Here is a 22056-nt window from a genome sequence, read left to right as displayed (position 1 = left end):
AGAACAAAAAAAAGTTATGTGAATATATCAATAGTGGCAAAAATCTAAGATTTTTTCTGTTGAAAAAAAAGACACTAGAAATAAATGGACCATTCTTTAACATAAGTAGCATCCATCTAAACTAAAAGCCAGCATTTTATACCATGAATATTAATTAGGGGTCTTTCCAGTAAGATCAGAGATAGAGCAGGGATGTCCCTAATCACCACTGCCATTTTATATAGTGCTTAAAATGATAGCTATTTTAAGAAGATATGAAAAAAAAATTTAGGAAATAAGCATATACAAAAAACAAACAAAAATACTGCTTTTTGCAGATTATATGAAGCTTAGAGAACCCTAGTCAACTAAAAATTAATTTAAACAATAACGTCAGCAAAGTTACAAGGTGTAAAACAATCCACATAAATATTCAACATGTGTATATATTACCAACAAAACCCAGCAGAAAGAGATAGAAAGAGAAATTCCATTTAAAATAACTATAGAATTTTACAAAATATTTTGGAGTCTACCTGCCAGAGTTTACAGAAATACAGACCTAAATAGTTAGAGAAATATTGATTGTTCATGGGTAGGGTGAGTCAATAAAAGAAAAGTAATAATACTACCTAAAATAATTTATCCAGTGACATTTCAGTCAAACAAAGGATTACTTTTTTAGAGCTAGAAAAAAAATCCTCTGGAATAATAAAGGTGCAATGATCTCAAGAAACATTAATTTTAAGAGTGGGAAGAAAGAGAAAGTCTAGCTGTACCAGGTCTCAAGCTATATTACAAAGCAATAATCATTAAAAATGATTTAGTACTGGTTAAGAAATATGAGAGGTTAATCAGTGGAACAGATCAGGAACAGAGTTTACCACAGCAAACAAACATGGTAGCCTATTATTCAATAAACCCAAAGACCAAAGCTGCTGGTGTGAGAAGTCACAATATTTGACAAAAAACATCTGGGGAAAATGGAACACAGTCAAGCAGAAACTCTGTGTGTGTGTGTGTGTGTGTGTGTGTGTGTGTGTGTGTGTGTGTGTGTGTATATCTCACACATATGCCAATATAATTTCTAAATGGGTACGTGATCATAAACTAATTAAAAGAGCAAGGAAGAAATTACCTTTCAGATCTGTGGATAAAGAGTTTAGAACCAAACTGGATAACAGAAGATAAAACGGACTATATACATACATACATATATGTTACACACATATATATGTGTGTGCATGTGTGTACATATATAAATATAAATAACATATGTATACATATATTTGTACACAGAACATCATTGCAGCTAAAATTAGATAAATGGATAACTGGAGGGGGGGGTGAAATCCTACAGCAAATTTCTTTGACAAAAGTTTCATTTCCAAAACATATAAGGGATTAATTTATATTTATAACTAGTACCATTCCCCTAAGAATATGAATAGGCAGTTTTCAAAGAAAGAAATACAAGCTATAATTAGCATCCAAGCTATCAATGAAAAAAAAATGCTCCAAATCACTAAATGGAAAAATGCAAATTAAAGCAACTCTGAGTTTTTACCTTATAACCACCAGGTTTGGCAAAGTTGATAGGAAAAGTGCCTAATGTTGGAGAACTTCAAAAAATGGGCACAAGATTATACTGTTGGTGAAGCTATGAAGTCTGCCAGCCATTCTGGAAAACAGTTGGAACTATCCCCTTAAATTTACTAACCTGTGCATACCCTTTGCCCCAGAAATACCATTAGGCTATAATTCAAAGAAATCAAATACAAAGGGAAAAGACCCATATGTACAATTATATTTATAGCAGCTTCTTTTTTTGTGGCAAAACACTAGAAACTATGGGGCAGCTAGGTGGCACAGTGAATAGAGCACATGCCCTGGAGTCAGGAGTACCTGAGTTCAAATCCGGCCTCAGACACTTAACACTTACTAGCTGTGTGACCCTGGGCAAGTCACTTAACCCCAATTGCCTCACTAAAAAAAAAAAAAAACACACACACACACTAGAAACTAAAAAGATGCCCTCCAATTGGGAAATGGCAGAACAAATTTTAGTATGTTGTATGAAATAATGAAAGGGATAGTTTTAGAGAAAACTAGGAAGAACTGTATGTACTGAAGAATAAAGAAGCAGAACCAAGTGAGTAATTTATATTAAAACATTGTAAAGACAACTTTGAAAGACTCAAAAACTCTGATCAACATAGTGATTAACTATTATTCCTGAGGAGTGATGATGAAGTATACTACCCACCTCTTGACAGAGGGTAGATAGATTCAGAGTACAGCATAATATATATCTTTTTGGACACAATAAACGTGGGATTTTGTTTTGCTTGACTGCATATTTATTATGAGCCTTTTTCCTTTTAATGGGAGAGCAAGGTAGGAGGAATTGAAAATGCATTGGCAAAGAACAAAATTAATTTTAAAAGAAATGTATGCAATTTGAACATAAAATATCAATAAAACTTTAAAAAAAATAAAGAAAGAAAATGGTGATCCACTGAAACTTCTTGAGTAGGGGGAATGATATGACCAAACCTATGTTATAGGACTATCAATTTGGGAACTGTGTAGAGAATGGTAAAGAATGAGAACACTTTCAATTGAAGTTATCATCTAAAATTTCATGGTGGAGTTGGTGGCTGAACTGAGATTTGAAGGATGAAGAGAATTCTAAAGGGCAGAGATAATGAGAGTGTACATCCACATACTGGTGGTAGGCTGTGTAAATGCTGGAAGGTGGTAAGACAGTATGTTGAATTTAGCTATTAGGTCTCAACATGGACTGTAGGTAGAGGAATAATATGTCATAGAAACACATTTTTAAAGCTAGAGGGGATCCCAGAGGTCATTAGGTCCATATCTTAATTTTACATAGGACATCTCTGAGGAACAAAGAAATTAAGCTAAAGTCACATAGGTTAGAGTAAGAATTGAACTAAGGTCCAATGAATCTTCATCTGTATCTTACTGATTCCCAATGAGTCTGCAGCCAGATTGTACAGGGTTTTAAATTTTATTGATATAAACCAATAAAGGTTTTTGAGTATAAGAGAAATATGGTCAGAAATGTTTATGAGTTTGATTATTTTGGCAGTTGAGTAAATGATGGATTAAAGAGGGAAGATGCTGGACAGAGGGAAATCAGCTAGGGTGGTACTGCTGAGAGAAATGATTATTTCATATATTAATAATTAATTATTGAATTAGGACCAAGGTTTTCCCCCTTTTCTAATTCCTCATCCAGAAATCAACCAGTGTGGGAAATCTTGGGCAAAGACTTACCCCTCCTAAGATCTAATCAAAGACAATAAGGAAATTCTAAGTTTAGGGAAATGGGTGGATTCCTACTCATGAAGTTTATTTAGATAGGTCTGGAAAAATATGGATTTTCCATTTTGTTAGATAGGTGACATGGAAATGGATGTCTCTTTGATCAAGATTTGGGCACTCAGTGTCATTTACCTCAAGCGCCTCATTAGAATAAGCCTACCTCTCATAATATTCATTCTCTTTTTGTTAACCAATCAGTGTTGAGTGCCACCCTCAGGAACACCCACTCTTCAAAGGGCATATACACTGTGAGCCCACCTCCAGGATTCATCTTTGGCATTCAAGAGTGTCACTGACCCTTTTATTAACAAAAAGTTAGCATTATTAATACAATTATATATTGCCCAGAAACTATGTCTCGAACTTTTAAGATGTCACACTGAATTAATGCAGGGTATGTATAATGAGAATCTGAACTAGAGTAGTGTAAATTTGAGTGGAGAGAAGATGACAAATGTGAGAGAAGTTATTAAGGTAGAACTGGCAGAATTAAGTCGTGGATTGGATGAAAGGGAAGAGGAGAAGGATACTGAAATGGAAGGCTCAGATGACTTTAGGGTTTCTAATCTTAATTATTGGGAGGATAAGTAGAGATGGAAACTTGGAGGAGGAGGAAAATGATGTTCAGTTTGAAACATGTTGAGTTTGAGATACTTGGGACATGTTATCTATCCATTAGGCACTGGACATGCCCGACAATTCACAGTGGAGACAGAGACAGAGACAGAGAAAGAGAGAGACAGAGACAGAGAGATAGAGACAGAAAGAAAACTCATTTGGAGCAGATGGCATCACCAAAGTAGAGAAAGAAGAAGAAAGTATTGGAAATATTCATGCTTAGAGGCCAAAAGGATCAAGAACTAGTGACAGAGATTGAGAATGAGCCAGAACAACCAGAAGAGTATCGCAAAAATTAAGAGAGTGAGAAAACGTCCAGTAAGAGGTCAACGGTATCAAACAAAAGCTGCATAGAGATCCAGGACGAGGAGGAGTTAGTTGGTGGTTACGCTCTGAGCCTTTCTCAGTCCGTCAAATTAAGAGGCCATCTATGATGTTGGGGTGAGCTGATTCAATACAATGCAGAGGTCAGAAGCTAGAAGGCAAAAGTTTGGCAAAGGAATGGAGAATAAACCTGGGGGGATGGGAGAGAGGGGACTGCAATGAAAGAACATAACTCTTTCTAAAGGAAGGAAAGGAGACAGGCTGGAATAGTTATCCAGCAGCAAGAAAACCGACTTCATCTGCTGAGGTTGAACAAACCCGCAGCCGGCGCCCAGTTATTCCTTGACTGGTGGAACACGTGATGTAGAAGTAGCCGCTGAACTACATTCCCCAGAATCCTTCGAGCCGCGACCCATTTCTTTTCACGGGACTCCATCGCCCCAAGCCCGGTACTTAAACGGTGTCGCTGGTCCCCGTGGCCCTTGAATCCCGCAGTACCCGTGGGAATCTTGGCGGAGCCGGGTAGCCCGCTCAGGGCCGCGTGGGAGTGGGCTCTCCTCGGTCCTTTGTTCTCTCTCCCGACGCAGTCACCAGCCAGGAGTATGGGTGAGCGAGCGCCCGGACTCGCTGCTCGGCTGGAGGGCGGCGGCCCCGGCTGCCAGAAGCAGAGGAGACCGGGGAGGGAAGGGGCCCGGCGAGTGTGTATGAGCGTGCCCTACAGGGCCTGGGGACGAGCGCTTGTGTGTAACACCAGCGTGCCTTAAGGGTGTAGAGAGTGTCTGTGACTGAACGTGCCCCGCAGGGCCTGGGGGGGGGGGGGAGGGTGTGTGTCAGGGTGTGTGTACGCGCGCGCGCGCGTGTGAACTGCGAGCTCCGCGGGGTCTGGGAAAGAGTGGGTGTGTGTAATACCAATTGTGGAGATCGAGTGTGTGTGTATGTGTGCATGAGCGTGCCCCGAGGGTCCTGTGTCTGAGCAGTATGTTCTGTAAGGCCTGTGGGCGCGCGAGTGCCCTTGGGGGAGGGGGTGGGAGCTGTGTCTTTGTGGTCGTGTGTCTGTGTATGAGCCTGCCCTGCAGAGCCCTGGGGAGAGGTAAAAGGCGGGGGGGTGGGGTGGGGTGGGGCAGCTTTGTAGTGGTGTCTTAGTGTGTCTGCAGAGTCTGGGGGAGAGGTAAAGGGCGGGAGGCAAAGAAGAGGCAGGGACACTGTGTATGTATGTGAGGGCCATCTGCCCTGCAGGGCTTGGGATAGTGTTGCATGTAGGGCGTGCGTGTCCCTAGGAGTGAGAGGGGAGAGAGATCCCACGGTGGTCCGTCCATCCAAATATGAAAGGGACCTCAGAGGCCCCAAAACCCTCTCCTAGGAAATTAAGGACCGGACCATAGATGTTAAGTGACTTGCCCACTGCCACTTGGGAGATTAAGAGGTGAGATTTGAGATACTTACTGTCTTCCTGACTTGAAGGCATGTTGGTTGCCTGAGCTTGTGCCCAAAGATATACTATTCTTCTGATTGGGGTGAAGACTCAGTCTCAGATAGATATAACTGAAGAGGGACAGCTGATGAGCGGAGTATAAATGCTGGTTCCCCAGCAAGTCATTTAACCTGTATCTATTAAAATTGGGATAATAATAGCAACTCCCTCCCTGAGAGGTTATAAGGATAAAATGAGATCATGTTTGTAAAGCACTTTGCAAATCATAAAGCACCATATTCTGTGTATATGTAATTATGTATATAGTATATACAAAATAATGGTTGTTATTATGTCTTCTGTTTTCCCACTGAATCAGATTCCCTTTGAGGACTTTTATTTATACTGTTTGACTACAGCATAATATAAGATCATAGATTTAGAGCTACAAGGGACCTTAGAGGTCATCTAGTTGAATCCCCTCTTTATACATATGAGGAAACTGATGCCCACAAAATTTAATTGACCTACTGTGTGCCAGAAACAAAGATAAAACTTAGCTCCTCCTCTTGTATTCTCTTCGAAGGAAACAACATGTGCATATATGAATATATGCAGAATAAATATAAAATAATTTAGAGAGGTAGGGCACTAGCAGCTGGTGGGGGGGATCTGGAAAGAATTTATGAAGTAGTGTATGATCTGAGTTTGAGAAAAGTGAGAAAATCTGTGAGATGGAGGTAAGGAGAGAGTAGTGCATCACAGGCATGAGGGACATCTCAGAAGAGAGATGATAGGGCTAGCAGATGCTTTTGAGGGTAGGCAGAGAGGTTGAGAAGATTGGTTTGGCTAAACCATGGAGTACAGGAACAGGAGGAATGGATCTGGAGAGGTAGGTTAAGACTAGGCTGTAAAGAGCTTTTAAAACTAAATAGTATGGGGCAGCTAGGTGGTGCATCAGATAAAGCACCGGCCCTGGATTCAGGAGGACCTGAGTTCAAATGCGGCCTCAGACACTTGACACTTACTACCTGGGCAAATCATTGCCCCACACACACACACACACACACACACATACAAAATAGTATTTTTTTTATCCTAAGGGCAGTAAGGACTCCATAATAAAATGGAGTTTATTTAATAGGAAAGTGATGTGGTTAGAATTGGGCAAAAAAAAAAACCACAACACTTTGGCATGCTTTGTGGTTGATGTGGGGAGCAGCATGAGCCTGGGAGACTGACCAATGAGGAGCAAATTTCAATAATCCAGGTGAGAGAGAACAAATTCCTGAACTAAAACAGCGGTGGCTATGAGAGTCATGAGAAGAGGATAAGTGTGAGCAATGTGGACATAAAAACAACATAATGTAGTAACTGATAGGATGTGTGGGAAGAGAGTGTGGGAAGTCAACTATGACACCAGAGTTGTGAACGCAGATGATTGGAAAGGTATTGGTGCCCTCAGTAGAAATAAGGACATTTGGAAGAGGTTTGGGAGGAAAGATAATGAATTCTGTTTGGGCTATATTAAGACAGTGACTAAATGAGATGACTGAGGTGCAGAGGGCATATTCCATAACACAGAAGGGGTATGGCTATGAATTCAACCTATGTGTTATGATTCCCAGGCCAGAACTGTGGGTGACCAAAGAGTCAGGGTTTCCATATAAAGTTTGAGTTTCTTCTTTTTGATCCCAGAAGGGTCTGAGGCTGCTCCTGAATTATTACCAACCTCTCATGTAAGAAACTTGGGATAATACCCACCTAACATGTGGGAATTTATAGTGAATTTGGGTGCTGCAAATCAAGAATATTTTCCCTAAACTACTTTCTTCTCCCCCAGCTCTGCCTTCTCAAGGCTCTGTCCTTCTTTCAAGACAGCGCATAGTAGAAGAGGAGGGAATGATCTCTGGACTCCTAACAGCCAGATCCCAGGTAGGTGGGGGGGGGGAAGGGGGGCTGTTCTCTCTAGAAATGTTCTCTCAATTCTGAGTATGGATGCTTTTCCTTCTGCTTTCCTCAGTCTTTCCTACTCATCCAAATTCATTGCAGATACCTGAACCCTTATTACTTTCCATAAGAAGGCAGCATATTCTAGCAAATGAAATTGATATTAGATTGCAATAGTTGGAAGAGACATCAGAAATTGTCTAGTACATCCCCCTTATTTAGACCCTTCCAGAGGCTGGATTTGGACTAGGTTTTTCAACCTCCAGTTCTGTACTTTTCCCACCAAACCACAGAACTCAGAAAATGCCCATCATTGTCTCATTTAGTGTCCTTCCTCAGTATCCTTCTCCTCTCCGTGAAACATTCGGTTATTCATTCAAACACTATAGCAGAGCAGAAAGAGGGCTGGATTTGGAGTGAGCAAAGACTAAGACTCGAAATGTAGGTTTCATTTAACCTTTTTGGTTATGTTTTCTCATTTGTAAAATGGGGGTAACAGTATCCTTAGTGCTTAAAATACTTAGCTCGCTCCATTAGTTCAAATAATAAAACCCCCTGAACTGGTCACATTATTCATATTCACAGTGCATATTTTCATTATGCCGGAACCAATTACCACATCTTACATACGTAATTATAACTTTGAATAGTACAAATCTGTATACATGGGGCAATTTCTAGGTATTCATTATTTATACTAATGAGGCCTAGTTGTTTATCAAAAATCTGTGATTTTATCTGCATAGGTACTTTCTGATACAAAGTAAGTACTCAATAAATACTTGTTTCCTTTCTTCCATAGAAAACCAATCCTCTTTATAACTTAGTAGGTGGTTTCTGAGAGTTGTTGAGCCCTGGTATTTCCTCTCTTTCTGACCTATTTGGTGATCAAATAAGTTGATATACGTAATATTTTGTAAAATTTAAAGTGCTAACTAAATGTCTGGTCATACTATTATCTCTCAGCCCTATCTACCAGTTTCTTATTTTGAGCTAAGTATTTTAAGGGAAGCAAACCTAAGAATTCTAAGACTCACTCTCTGCCTTCAAAGAGCCTTATTGATGAGAGAAGACATAGACACACAAAAATTATCATTGAACAAAGCTAACTTATGTTGATCAATTTCCATAAAATCTTTTATATTCTTCACCTTGTTTCCACTCACAGTGCTTCTATGCTGTTTCTTAACTCAGACTCTCATCCCCTTGACTATTTCGGTAGTCCCCTGACAAGTTTTCCTGCCTTTGAATTGGAGTTTAGAAGAGGTGATCAAACTCTTGTCCACCCTCATCTTTAGCAGGAAATACTTTCTAAATGAGTGACTCTTGTGGTAAGTCAATGACCACACCAGAGAAATGAGAGTCAAGTGGCATAGTGTGTAGAATGCTAGGCCTGGAGTCAGGAAGATCAGAATTCAAAGCAAATCTTAAATACTTAAAAGTTGTGTGACCCTAGGTAAGTCAGTTCATTTCTGTCTGCCTTGGATTCCTCAACTGTAAAATGAGGATAATAATAACTACCTCCCAGCATTGTTTGAGGATCAAATGATGTTTATAAAGCAAGTAGCACAGTGCTGTCAGTGTAGGCACTTAAATGCTTGTTCTCTCCCTCACTCTCTATTTGAAGTCAGATTTGTTTGCTATTTGGGGATATGGCTAGTTGGTACTTAATCTCAAATGGATGCGAACATGGCATTGTAAGACCTCGGGTAGTTCTAATAAGGGGTGCTATCCTCCAGGACTGCAAGGATCTCTGGCTTTGGGCTGTTAAAAGAGAGCTGTCTCCACAGTAACCCATGAGCCAAATCAAGAAGTCAAAAACTATGTCCTTCACAAACCAGACTGAGGAATGTCCAAAAAAAAAAAAAACAGAGTCCCATGAAATAGAGTGAAGGACAGCTCAGTAATATTATTAATTCTTCCTAGTAAAACCTTTATACATACATGTATAGGAGCTGTTCTCAGAGAGAGACTAGCCCACTTGACTTGGGGGAGGCAGGTATTTAAGCAATAATATCACAGTCCTTGGATGGTTAAAATTCATGGCTTCATTGCTATCAAGTCCAGCATCTGATTAATTCCCTGCTTCCTGCTTTGCAACTGGGTGTTCTTCCTTTCATTTGCACAACACAGATCAATCTGATAGTTTGAACCTTGCAAATAAACAATGTGATAAGGAGATGTGAAACAAGGGTTCTCAAAAGGTCCATGAAATCCCAAAGGGCTCAGGGATGTTGAGGGCATGAGACAGGGAGATAAGGTTTTCTCTAGGAAAACCATAAACCCCCAAATAGCTTGGGAGGGAGGGGGATTCTTTGCAGATAAGGATGTCTTTAGGAAAGACCATGAATTCCCAAATGGCTCAGGGTCTGCTTCAAGACTTCTATGTCTTTATGGTCCTCAGAATTTTTACTACTTCCACATTCCATCAAGTTCAATCTCTGTCATTACAAAGGATTTCTGATATGTTAGGCCAGGTTTTCATCCAGCTCCTCTGGAAAGTAAGGGAGTTCTAACAAATCCATAAGATTTGTATTGTCATTGATCATCTCATTGGTGCAAGCCAAAGACAACCAGCCATAGACCACCACTGATTTACTTATGGTACCTCTATTAATTTATTCAGTGTTCTTCTAATGCAGCTATATATTTATACTTGCTAACAAGTATCTCTGTTTCTTAATGAGGGGGAACAGCCTTTGAACTTAGAAGCCATTTAGCAATTCTTTAACTATGTAGGGAGAGGCCTTGAGTAGCCTTTCCTTCAAGTGATTGTCTTTCAAAGGGAGGGGAAAATTATACAATTTACTGAGAAAAAGTTTGGAAATGCTTCATTTGCCCAACTGATTCAATATTTGAGTCAATTGGACAAAACAGTGTATCAGGAATGATATACTTTCAATTGCTTCTTTCAAGGAAAGGAATAATTATAATTAATTTAAAAGTCTTTTCTTTTATAGCTCTCGGCAGTGTACCTCTATCAGTAGCTCTACATCTTAGCCAAACTGCAGCACAAGCTGCTCACTGAAGCCAGATGCAGTCTGAAGAAGGGGATAGTCAGGAAAGATGCTGAGGAAGTACAGTTGATAGGACTTACAGATTGATTGAATAGAGGTAGGGGGGTTGACTACAATATTCTGAACCTTGCTGATTGGGATAATGCCTTGGATAGGAAAAGGAATATTTGGATGAGGGTGGTTTAGGAGGAAAGAATATCAATTCTGTTTTTGAATTATTTAATTTGATGGATCAGTATGACATCCAGCAGAGCTGTTCAGTCAATTGATTACAAAAGACTGGAGTTTGAAAGAGGGTTTTGGGCTGACTACGTAGATTTGAAAGAATAAAAACAGATTTTACAGATGATAAATGACTAAAAGAAAGTTGATACCCAAGGTAAATAAGGAATAGTAATAGAGCACCTTAATGTCTTTGATTACTTGAAGTCACCTGACTTAGATAAGCTATATCCTTGAGTCCCAAAAGAATTGGCAGATATGATTTCTGAGCCACCATCAATGATAGTATAATGTGTGAAGGGGAGAAATGTAAAATGTCTGGAATTGATAACTCGTATTTATATTGTGAAGAGTGTTGAATGCCAAGCTGAAGAATTTGTGGACAGCTAGGTAGAAAAGTAGGTAAGAGTGTACTGGACTTGGAGTCGGGAAGACCAAATTCATCCTCAGATATTTACTAGCTGTGTGACCCTGAGCAAGTCACTTCATTTCAGTTTTTTCATCTGTAAAATGGGGATAGTAGGACCTACCTCATAGGATCCTTGTAAGGATCATATGTATAGCACTTTACCAACCTTTGTATGTACAGCTGTACAAACCTTAAAGCTCCTAATAATGCTAGCTATTATTATTATTACTGTTATTTACTATTAATTTTATCCTTGAAACAATAGGAAAAACAATTTTTGAGCTTGGTCTGATGATAGAGGTGGTTGTGATACTTGCCTTTTCTCTCCCCTCAAGGTGCCTTGTATAGGATGATTTTTGTTTATCAAATTGTTTCATTCAAATATTAACAGTGACTGCCATGCTGAATCTAATTAGAAATTAGTATTTGGAATGTGATTACTGGTATTCATTTTGGGCATTGAAATATATAAGCCCTGTATTAATTGTATGGTTTGGAATTTTGTACAAAGAGTTTTACATGCCTGGGCTTCACTTGAGTAAATAATATGTAAGGGTAAACTGTTCTTACTCTTAAGTAGCAATGTGCTTGCTTTTCCCAGGTATCAGTAACATTCAAAGATGTAGCTGTAGATTTCACTAAGGAAGAATGGCGAGAACTAGAACCTTCTCAGAAAGACCTGTACAGAGAAGTGATGTTGGAGAACTATAAGAATCTCGTTTCCCTGGGTAAGAATGGCTTTTCTCTGTAGCTCAGACTATGCCTCTCAGAGTGTCTTTTTGTCCTTGATTGGTAAAGGTATAAAAGTACCTAATGTGTTTTGGCTTGCTTGCAGGTATCAGAAATTTATAATCTCTTTGTAGTTAATAAGTGGAATGTTTTCTGCTTTTTTGTTCTCAATTCATTACTTTTAGAATTAGAAATGGGCAGCTTCACTGACATCCTTCAGACTATGTCTTTCTCATTCTTTGATGTCTTAGATCAGAGATCCTCCCCAGAAGTCCCAGTATAAATGCCTGAAGATGTGAAATATTTCCATCCTTCTAAACTGGAGAGCACAAATGTACTCATTTCCCTTTTTTATTCTGCATCTCTTCTTCACCCTGTGTCACCTTTCACCACTACCCTTCCTACCCTCACTTTACTCCCACTCCATCCACATTCCCCAGAACACACACACACACACACACACACACACACACACACACACAATTTCAGAATTGGAAGGTACTTAAGACTAGTTTTATGTATACGTGAATAGCAGTCCCCTCTACAACATCCCTCACAGGTGGTCATTCATCTTCAACTTGAAAACTTCCAGTGAAGGAAAACCCACTACCTACTGAGATAGCCTATTTTACTTTGGATAAATCTGCTTTTTAAAAAGGTTTTTACCCTGTTCTTCTTTACTAGTTCTGTCCTTTGGGGCTAAGGCAAATCAGTCTTAATTCATCTTTTACATGGCTGATAACCTCACTTTTAAGCAAGCCTTATGGCATGCTCTCCAATATTCACACTATCCTTCTTGCCATCTTTTGAATGCATCCTATTTCATCTGTGTTCTTCCTAAAATATGGTTCCTGTAATTGAACATATTGCTCCCTATGTGAGCCAGCCAGTGAACAATACAACAGAATGCTTACCTTTCTTGTTTGGAAATTGATCTTCTGTGCAACACCTTAAATTTGGGACCTCGTAGAACTCTTTAGACATGTTTTCTTTTTCCTGAAGAGGAAGGAACTAGGATTCTTTGTTCTCTTCAGAAATTTCCTTTTTTTTCCACCCGTATTGTAGGAGTTTCAATTTCCAAACCTGATGTTATCTACCAGTTGGAACAAGGACAAGCACCATGGATATCAGAACGAAAAGTCCCAAGGGGCTCCTTTCCTGGTGAGTAAGTTTAAATCAGGTAGATTTGCAAGCTGTTATTTGTCTGGTTAGCCAGGGGGAAAGAACTTCCAAATGTTGTTGACCAAGAAACTGTTCTCAAAGACCCCCAGGCCCATGGGTTACCTTTTCACTAGCAATCACTCTTCTATCTCATCTTCCCGGACAATTCATTTGTTAGCAAAATGTAAGCAACAGTAAAACCCAAGAACGAGAGATTCAGAGATAGAGGAGGGTGTACATTTGAACTGGTCAACTGAGATGAAAGTGGTAGACAGGTAGAAATGGGAAAGGTGGAGGGACTAAGGGTGATAGGGAGAACAAAGAAATGTTTAGGAGGTGTGAGGCACTGGCAGAGAGAGAAGAAGAAGGAAAGGAGAGAGGACGAAAAGACGTTATGATCAGAGGAATTTCCAGGTTTAAAATCATGGCAGTAGTATAGTTGTGGTGATAGTAAACTCTAAGATCTGACCATCCCTATGGATTAGAGGTGGAATGAAGGTGTAATTCATGGAACTGGAAGAAGCTGATGATTTTAGAGGCCTGAATGTGGTGGCTTATTGAGCATGAGAATGAAGCTGGGGGGGGGGCAGGATGGAGCAAGGAAGGGAGAATAGAATAGAATAGCAAGTGAATCCACATACTGAGCTCCTTGTCAGTGAGGCTAAGAAGACTTTGAAGACTGGTAGATGACTAGTAAAGATCTAGACCAAATGATAGAGACAAGAAATAAACTGTAAAGAAGTTACTGAATGATAATGTTAATAAAAGGATGCATGTGGCAATAAAGAGCAAAGAGAATGACCCCCCCCCTCCTCCTGGACCATCATAGTGTGCAAAGAATGATGACACAGTACTAGAGAAAGTGTCCAGTTCTTGGTACCAGAAGATAGATAGAATGTAAACTGAAAGACTTTAGAGTGAAGAAGAGTTTTAACAGTGAAGCAGGTTTTCTAGAGGGCAGAGTGTAATGCGAAGAGAATTGATATTCCTAAAGACCCATGTTGTTACATACCAAATATGTTTAGGTCATTATTTCAGTGCTTTTAAAATACCAAAATACCATGCCAATAGTTGAGGCAGTTGTTTTTTGCTTATTTATAAATATTTGCCAAAAGTCAGCATGCAAAACTATTTTCATTATAGAGAAATAAACAGTTATTAACCAGCCTCTAAAAACAAGATTTAATTGTATTTTAGAAAGCATAGAAATATTAAGTATATGTCCAAAAATAAAAGTAGAATGGTCAAGATTTCATAAACTGAGACGTTATTTCCATTTATCAAAATAAACATAAATTCTACTTCATCTTTGCTGCTGCTACCCAAAACATTGTCATTAATGGGTTAAATGTTAGTATAGTCTCAGTTTTCACAATTGCTATCTGCTTTGTTAGAATCTCTATCTTTTGGAGCTTAATAAGAATTATTTACAAAAGCTAACCATAGAAGTATTTATTCAGCCCAAGAATTGATCAGCATTTTCAATTTTATATGGTTTTAAAATTTCAATTTCATCTTATTCAGTATCCATCAAAAAGTGTTATTTTGTCTTTTGAGATTGGTTTTACTAGGCATGTAAATTCATTACATTAGTAAAGGGAATTTCATTTGGGATTCCCTATACCAGTGAAATCACAGATCCTGTCCCTATCCCTATTGTTAAGCATTATAAAATTGTAGCTTAATTTTCATTTAACTTAAATCATCCTTTTAGTATTTTAAACTTGGAAGTCAAAGGTGGACTATAGATGGGATGGCAGTATGGTAATGGTTGAGAGATTACTGGATTTGGAGTCAGTAATGGCTCTGCTACTGACTACATGTGTGTCGGGCATATCACTTGACCATTCAGGGCTTCAATTTTGTAGTAGCAGGAACCCTGAGAAACTAGATTCTAGTACCAGCTATGCTTGGGCAAATCACTTAACTAATTTATTTCCTCATCTGTAAAGAGTAATAATATCTGTCCTGCTTACCTCATAGAACTGTTGTAAGGATAAACTAAACAAGTATATTTAAAGGTCTTTGGACCATGACTTGGAGAAGAAAATGGCAAACAACTCCAGTATCTCTGCCAAGAAAACCCTAAATAGGGACATGAAGAGTTGCACATGACTGAAAACAAATGAATGGGACCATGACTTGACCTCTGTCAGCCTCAGTTTCCTTATAAAATGGGAATAATAATTGCACCTACCTCCTTAGGGTTATTGTTAGGATTTAATGAGGTAATGCTTTTCAGATTTTATATATATATATAATGTTTTTATTGTTGTTGTTATTTTTGAACTCCCAGTGAAGAAACTCCCTTTAACAATATAGACCTGTACTTATTGAGCAACTTCTAGTCTTAGAGAATTGTCTGGGGCCCTGAAAGATTAAGTGATAGCCCAGGATCACACTACCAGAATAAGGAATTAGAGATAAAAGTGGAAGCCAGGTTTTCGTGATTTCAAGGCCTGTTTGTTAACATGATGATCATGTTTGTTGGATAATATCGGACCAACTATAACTTTCTTTGTTCCAGCAGGGAGGACAGGGGATAATTATGTCTTTATTTCTTTCAGATGAGGAGAAACTTGAAAGACCTGAAATCAAGGCATCAGCTTGGAATCTGGGCATTTTTATAGGAGAATCATCCAAGGAAAGGTTCATATGGGATAATCCCTGGGGCCCCATGTTCGGAGAATCCAAGGAATATGATATCAGGTCAGAGGGACATTCCAGGCAAGGAAAATTAACTCATAGGACAACTTCCAGTAAAACGAGAAGCCATGAATATAAATTTGGGAAAAGCTTCAATCAGGATTCAACCCTTTTTCCTCAACTGAGAGTTCCTATAGGAAATAATCCCCATAAATGCGATGACTATGGAAAGAGTTCCATTCAACAATCACACCTAATTAAGTGCAATAGAATCTCTTCAGCAAAGAAGCTCTCTAAGTACAGTGAATATGAGACATCCTTTGGCTATAATACAGATCTAATTCAAAATCATAGACTCCATTCTGGAGAGAAAACTTTTGAGTGCAACAAATGTGGGAAAACCTTCAGTCAAAAAACTGGCCTTACTGAGCACCAGAGAATTCATACTGGAGAGAAACCCCATAAATGCAATGAATGTGGGAAAGCCTTTAGACGTAGCACACAGCTTAATGTACATCAACGAATTCATACTGGAGAAAAACCCCATAAGTGCAATGAATGTGGAAAGGCCTTCAGACGAAGCACACAACTTACTGTACATCAGAGAATTCATACTGGAGAGAAACCCCACTTGTGTAATGAATGTGGAAAGGCTTTCAGACAGAGTACACAACTTACTTACCATCAGAGAATTCATACTGGAGAGAAGCCCCACAAATGTAATGAATGTGGGAAGGCCTTTATCCGGAATACACAACTTACTGTACATCAAAGAATTCATACTGGAGAGAAACCCCACAAATGTGACGAATGTGGGAAAGCCTTTATCCAGAGAATACAACTTACTGTACATCAGAGAAGTCATACTGGAGAGAAACCTCATATGTGTGATGAATGTGGGAAGGCCTTTAGACGGAGTACACAACTTACTGTACATCAAAGAATTCATACTGGTGAGAAACCCCACAAATGTAATGAATGTGGAAAGGCCTTTATTCGGAACACAGAACTCACTGCGCATCAAAGAATTCATACTGGAGAACATCCCCACAAATGTAATGAATGTGGGAAGGCCTTCATCCGTAGGACACAGCTCACTGTACATCAAAGAATTCACACTGATGAGAAACCTCATATATGTAATGAATGTGGGAAAGTATTCATACAGAGTATACAACTTACTGTACATCAGAGAATTCATACTGGAGAGAAACCTCACATGTGTAATGAATGTGGCAAAACCTTCAACCACCGATCATCCCTTAGTTCCCATCTGAGAATACATACTGGAGTGAAGCCCTATAAATGTAAAGAATGTGGTAAAGCATTTATGGATAGTTCTTACCTTACCTACCATCAGAGAATTCATACGGGAGAGAAACCTTATACTTGTAATGAGTGTGGGAAAGCTTTTAACCATAGATCATCCCTTAAAAACCATCGGAGAATTCATACTGGGGAGAAACCTTATAAATGCAATGAATGTGGTAAATGTTTCAGTAACTGTTCATCCCTTGCTTGCCATCAAAAAATCCATACTGGAGAAAAACCTCACAAATGTAATGAGTGTGGGAAGGCCTTCATTCAGATCATCCATCTTACTGTACATCAGAGAATTCATACAGGAGAGAAACCTTATGAATGTAATGAATGTGGGAAAGCCTTCAAACACAACTCATCCCTTACTTCCCATCTCAAAACTCATACTCGAAAGGAACCACATAAATGGAGCCGACAACATAGTCATCTTCAGAGAAATCATGCAAGTAAGAAACCCCTTAAAAATAACAAAAGTGGTAAAGCCTTCAACCACAGCCCATCCCTTAGTCATCAGAAAAGTCACATTGGAGAGAAGTCTTGTGAAGCTCAAACCTCCCACTCCAGCAGTCCTTCAGGGAATCCATGAGCTCATCAGTGTGTGTACTCTATTGCAGGCTGCAGCCTAAACACACCTCACGCTGTGCACCTTTTGTCCACGTTCATCCCGACATGTCTAACAAAATTGTTCTCAAAATTTACCAACTACCATATATAGTAGCATTTTCTGTTCTCCCCTTCATCTTGCTGTAGTATCTGACATTATCATACACCTCTCTATAGTTTCTCCTTCTTAAACTTAAAAGGGGACACACTGTCAGTTTTCCAATCTCTTCAGTTTCTCCTCTACTTCCTTCATTAGTTCCTCATCCACTTCTAAGATACCTTAAAGAAGTTATTTCCCAACATTCTGTTCTTGTTCCTCTTTCTCCTTTATTTTTTGGCCTTGGCAATATAATTTATTTCAATGCCTACAACTATATAAACTGAAGTTGACTCCTAGATCATTAGCTCTAGCTCTTAACTCTTTCCCAAGCTCAAGACCCACTACCTACGGAATAATTCCATTAAAGTCCCATGAGCATTTCAAACCCTACATGTCCAAAGCTGAACTTTTTGGTTTTTTGCCTCTGCCCTTAAACTTGCTCTTTCTTTTGGGTTATTTGACATCGGTGCCATCATTCTTCTCACTTAACTGTATTTGAAACCTTGTTTTTTATGTTTGGTTCTCCCTCTCCCTCACATGTCAAACCCGATTACTTAACCAAGCCCTTTTTTCAGTTTATTTCATTTATTCATTCGTTCATTTAACAAATATTCATTTAGCCCTTTCTTTAAGCAGAGAACTTTGCAAGTCTATGCTTAAATACAGATAGAATGATATATTTTACCTACAATCTTAGATGTCACAGTCTAGTAGGCAATGGATCACAATATCTGTATTATAACTTGTGCATCCTTACTGTGTTTCCACCCTCATCATCCTTACAAGCCTTCCCTATGACATACCTGGAACAATTCAACGCTCTGCTAAAAGGTCTTTCCTTCTCTATTCTGTTGACCCTCTAATTCATCCTTTACCAGGTTCCCATTTTTACACAGATGTGATCATGTCATGCTTCTACTCTAAAATCTTCAGTGGTTCTCAATAGCCTACAGAGAACAACTGAAACTCTTGCACCTGCTATACAACATAACTGTACTCCACAGTTAGCCTACCATTCCAACCTTATACTATTCCACTTCATGTACTCTTTGCTCCAGACAATTTTGTTCCCTGAATACACATTTTCTGTTCATGCTGTTCCCTGTGCTTAAATTGTTCTTTGACCACTTGAATTCTATTCATCCTTGAAACCCAACTCATCCTCCTTTTTAAAGGTCTTTCATGACCCTGTGGTCTTCATACCCTGCTCCATTCCCAGATCTCACATAGCACTTTGTGCCTAATAGAATGTGTATTATTTTAAATTATAATTCTCTGGACATGTCATTTCTATTAGTTTTATAAGAGCAAAAACTTGTATGTAAAAGTTTTTCCCCCACTGGACCTATCACAATGTCCTTCACACAGAAGATGATTATTGAAGTGAACTTAAAGGGACTGATAACATGAAACATTTTATTTGAAGTACTTATCTGACTAAATATCAATGAATTCATATTATAGAGAATTTTTATACATGTTTTGTTAGCTGCTTAAGGCCCCTGCTCTGGTACTAAACTGATTCTTGACTTTTTGGTTTAATACTCCTAAAGTTTCCTCCCTTGCACCCCACCTTTTACCCTCTAGAGATAATTTCCCTTGGGTGCATCTTAATATGGATATTTTCTTGTAGCTAAATGAAGCCCCAATTCTGTAACTTTCCCAAGGATACTTATTTATTGGCCCAGATAACTTTATGATTAGTAGAAGTTGTGGTAAGATGGAATGTTGGAGATCAGTAAGCCAAGTCCCTTATTTTATAGATTAAGAAACTGAGGCCCAGAGAGGGATAAGTAATTTGCCCAAGGTAGTAAGTGGCAGTGCATGTAAATGAAATAATGCATGTGAAGTCATATATAAAACTTAAAAGGTATAAAGGTTTCAGATAATTCTTAAGCTTGAGCTATGCTTCATGAAGTAATCTTGATAAGAGTTCTTTTGTTTTCCTCCTGATTACTCACCAAAGTGAAGGCCAAATTCAACCCTGGAAAAATCAATTTACCATAGCCCTCCTCTGGGTTAGCGCCACAAGACCAAAGAATTTTCTGTTTGGTAACAGTAGTATTTTTTAACACACTAAGCTGTTAAGCACCACCAGACTTAAAATTCTGGAAGAGGTGAAATTCATCATTTCACTTATGCCTTTCTTCTCTGGATAATCCCTTTCCAGGGGCTCACCTTACTTCTTATACCTGTCAATTTATATCAACTATAGGACTAAATAATTTTGTGTTTAGGTAATGTATTAGCAGCCTTGTTGGAATACCTGTAGGTACAACACAAGGAGTAGTATACCAGCACATGGCACTTGACAGCTGATGTTCTGGACAGCTTTCAGGGTACGCTGCCCATGATAGCCAAGCCTCCAAGCCCAAAAGATAAAATTTAAATAATTCACACTTCTTAGATCAAGATCTATCAGTATTGTATACACTAAATCATCGTATCAGGAAAACAAAGGGGGAAGGAGTCGATTAGAAAGAACCTCAAATTAAAGCTTTCATTTTTTTAAAGGAAAAATCTGATTTTTTTTATATTTTTATAACTTTTGATATGATTGGTTTTCTTTGTAATACATAATATATATATTGTATACATTTAAAATCATTCTGAGGAGGAGTCAATGGGTTTCACCAGACTGCCAAACAGTTCCATAACACAAAAAAGGTAAGAACCTTTGGGATAAGAATAATTTTGTTTGGAGCATTTATGTATGGATTAGTAGCAAAATCGATTTAAAAACTTGTGTTCGCTCCTGATGAATTGAAAAACAATTACTTTTGTTTGTTTTTGTTTTTAGTGAGGCAGTTGGGGTTAAGTGACTTGCCCAGGGTCACACAGCTAGTAAGTGTCAAGTGTCTGAGGCCGGACTTGAACTCAGGTCCTCCTGACTCCAGGGCCGGGGCTCTATCCACTGTACCACCTGGCTGCCCCAAAAACAATTATTTTTAAAAATAACAGGGCAGGGGGCAGCCAGGTGGTGCAGTGGATAGAGCCCCGGCCCTGGAGTCAGGAGGACCTGAGTTCAAGTCCGGCCTCAGACACTTGACACTTACTAGCTGTGTGACCCTGGGCAAGTCACTTGGCCCTCATTGCCCTGCCAAAAAATAAATAAATAACAGGGTAAAACATTTAATAATTGTAACTAAATAGTTAACTGAATTCAGAGACTTAAAATTCATTAGCACCCTGTTTGTGGAAACACATTTAATTTAGAAAGTTTTAAATAGTCTAAATTTTTCCATGCTACCTTCAAAAGCAGGAAGTAGCACTAACAATCTGAGACAAATTCAAATACTGACCAAAAAATGGCAAGAAAAAAAATAAGGACAATTTATTACGTTAGGAGGTCCTATTCTAAATGAGAATATATACATTTTACCTGAGAAATATGTGTTTGGGCTGTAACATCCCTGGGAGTTCTCAGTTTGGGATATCTTTCAGGAGATGACTGGAGTATTCTTTCAGTTTCTACTTTGCCCTCTAGTTCTAAGCTCCCTGGGCAGTTTTCTTTGAAAAGTTCTTGTAATATGACATCTAGGCTTTTTTGTTTATTTCATGGCTTTCACATAATCCAATGCTTCTTAAATTATCTCAATCTGTTTTCCAGGTCAGTTTTTCCTATGAGATATTTCACATTTATTTTTTTCAGGCTTTGGACTTTGTTTTCTTATTAATGTCTAGTGGTGTCATTAGCTCCCATTTGACCAATTCTGGCTTTCAAAGAGTTATTTTCTTCAGTAAGGTTTTTGTTCCAGATTTTCCAAGCTCTTCTCTTTTCATATCTTTCTTCCATAGCTCTCGTTGAATTTTTTTTTAGCTCAACTTTTTAATTCTTCTTGGAATTTTTATTAAACATGTTGTCCAAGCTGCATTTTTCTTTGAGGCTTTGCTTGTTCTTTTTTTGCTTGCTCATCTTTCCAGGCTACTTCTTGACTTTAAACTCTTACTTTGGTTTCTGTATACTTCTAGTAGGGGAAGGAGGAGGGAATGGGAAGATATCTGGCCTGAGCTTCTGTCTTTTTACATTCTGCTTGCTTTCATAGCTCATTTTGGGGAACCGCAAGTTTTCAGTGCCACCAAAGTGGTATGATCAGGGAGACATGTTTAATACACTCCTCTGAGCTTGGCAAATCTATGACCCAGGTTTTAGCTTGTTGGCTTGTGTATTGAGTTTCGGCAGATTCCTGCTGAATTAATTCACAGTTAACCTACT

The 22056-nt window shown here is 38.7% G+C and overlaps 1 protein-coding gene across 1 annotated transcript; it reads left to right on the top strand.

Moving 5' to 3' along the window:
- Positions 1 to 4209: 4209 nt before the first annotated feature.
- On the top strand, positions 4210 to 20677 carry LOC122739390 (zinc finger protein 2 homolog). The gene is made up of 6 exons (XM_043981148.1): positions 4210 to 4280; positions 4667 to 4878; positions 7527 to 7618; positions 11883 to 12009; positions 13076 to 13171; positions 15739 to 20677. Exons 1-6 carry the CDS (start codon positions 4210 to 4212, stop codon positions 17721 to 17723), a joined length of 2583 nt encoding a protein of 860 aa, XP_043837083.1. The 3' UTR covers positions 17724 to 20677.
- The last annotated feature ends 1379 nt before the right edge of the window (positions 20678 to 22056 follow it).

This window comes from Dromiciops gliroides, chromosome 2, assembly GCF_019393635.1.
Source record: "Dromiciops gliroides isolate mDroGli1 chromosome 2, mDroGli1.pri, whole genome shotgun sequence".
NCBI classification, from domain to species: Eukaryota; Metazoa; Chordata; class Mammalia; order Microbiotheria; family Microbiotheriidae; genus Dromiciops; species Dromiciops gliroides.
Note: the sequence above shows the minus strand (reverse complement) of the source record. Positions and strands in the feature narration are given on the sequence as shown.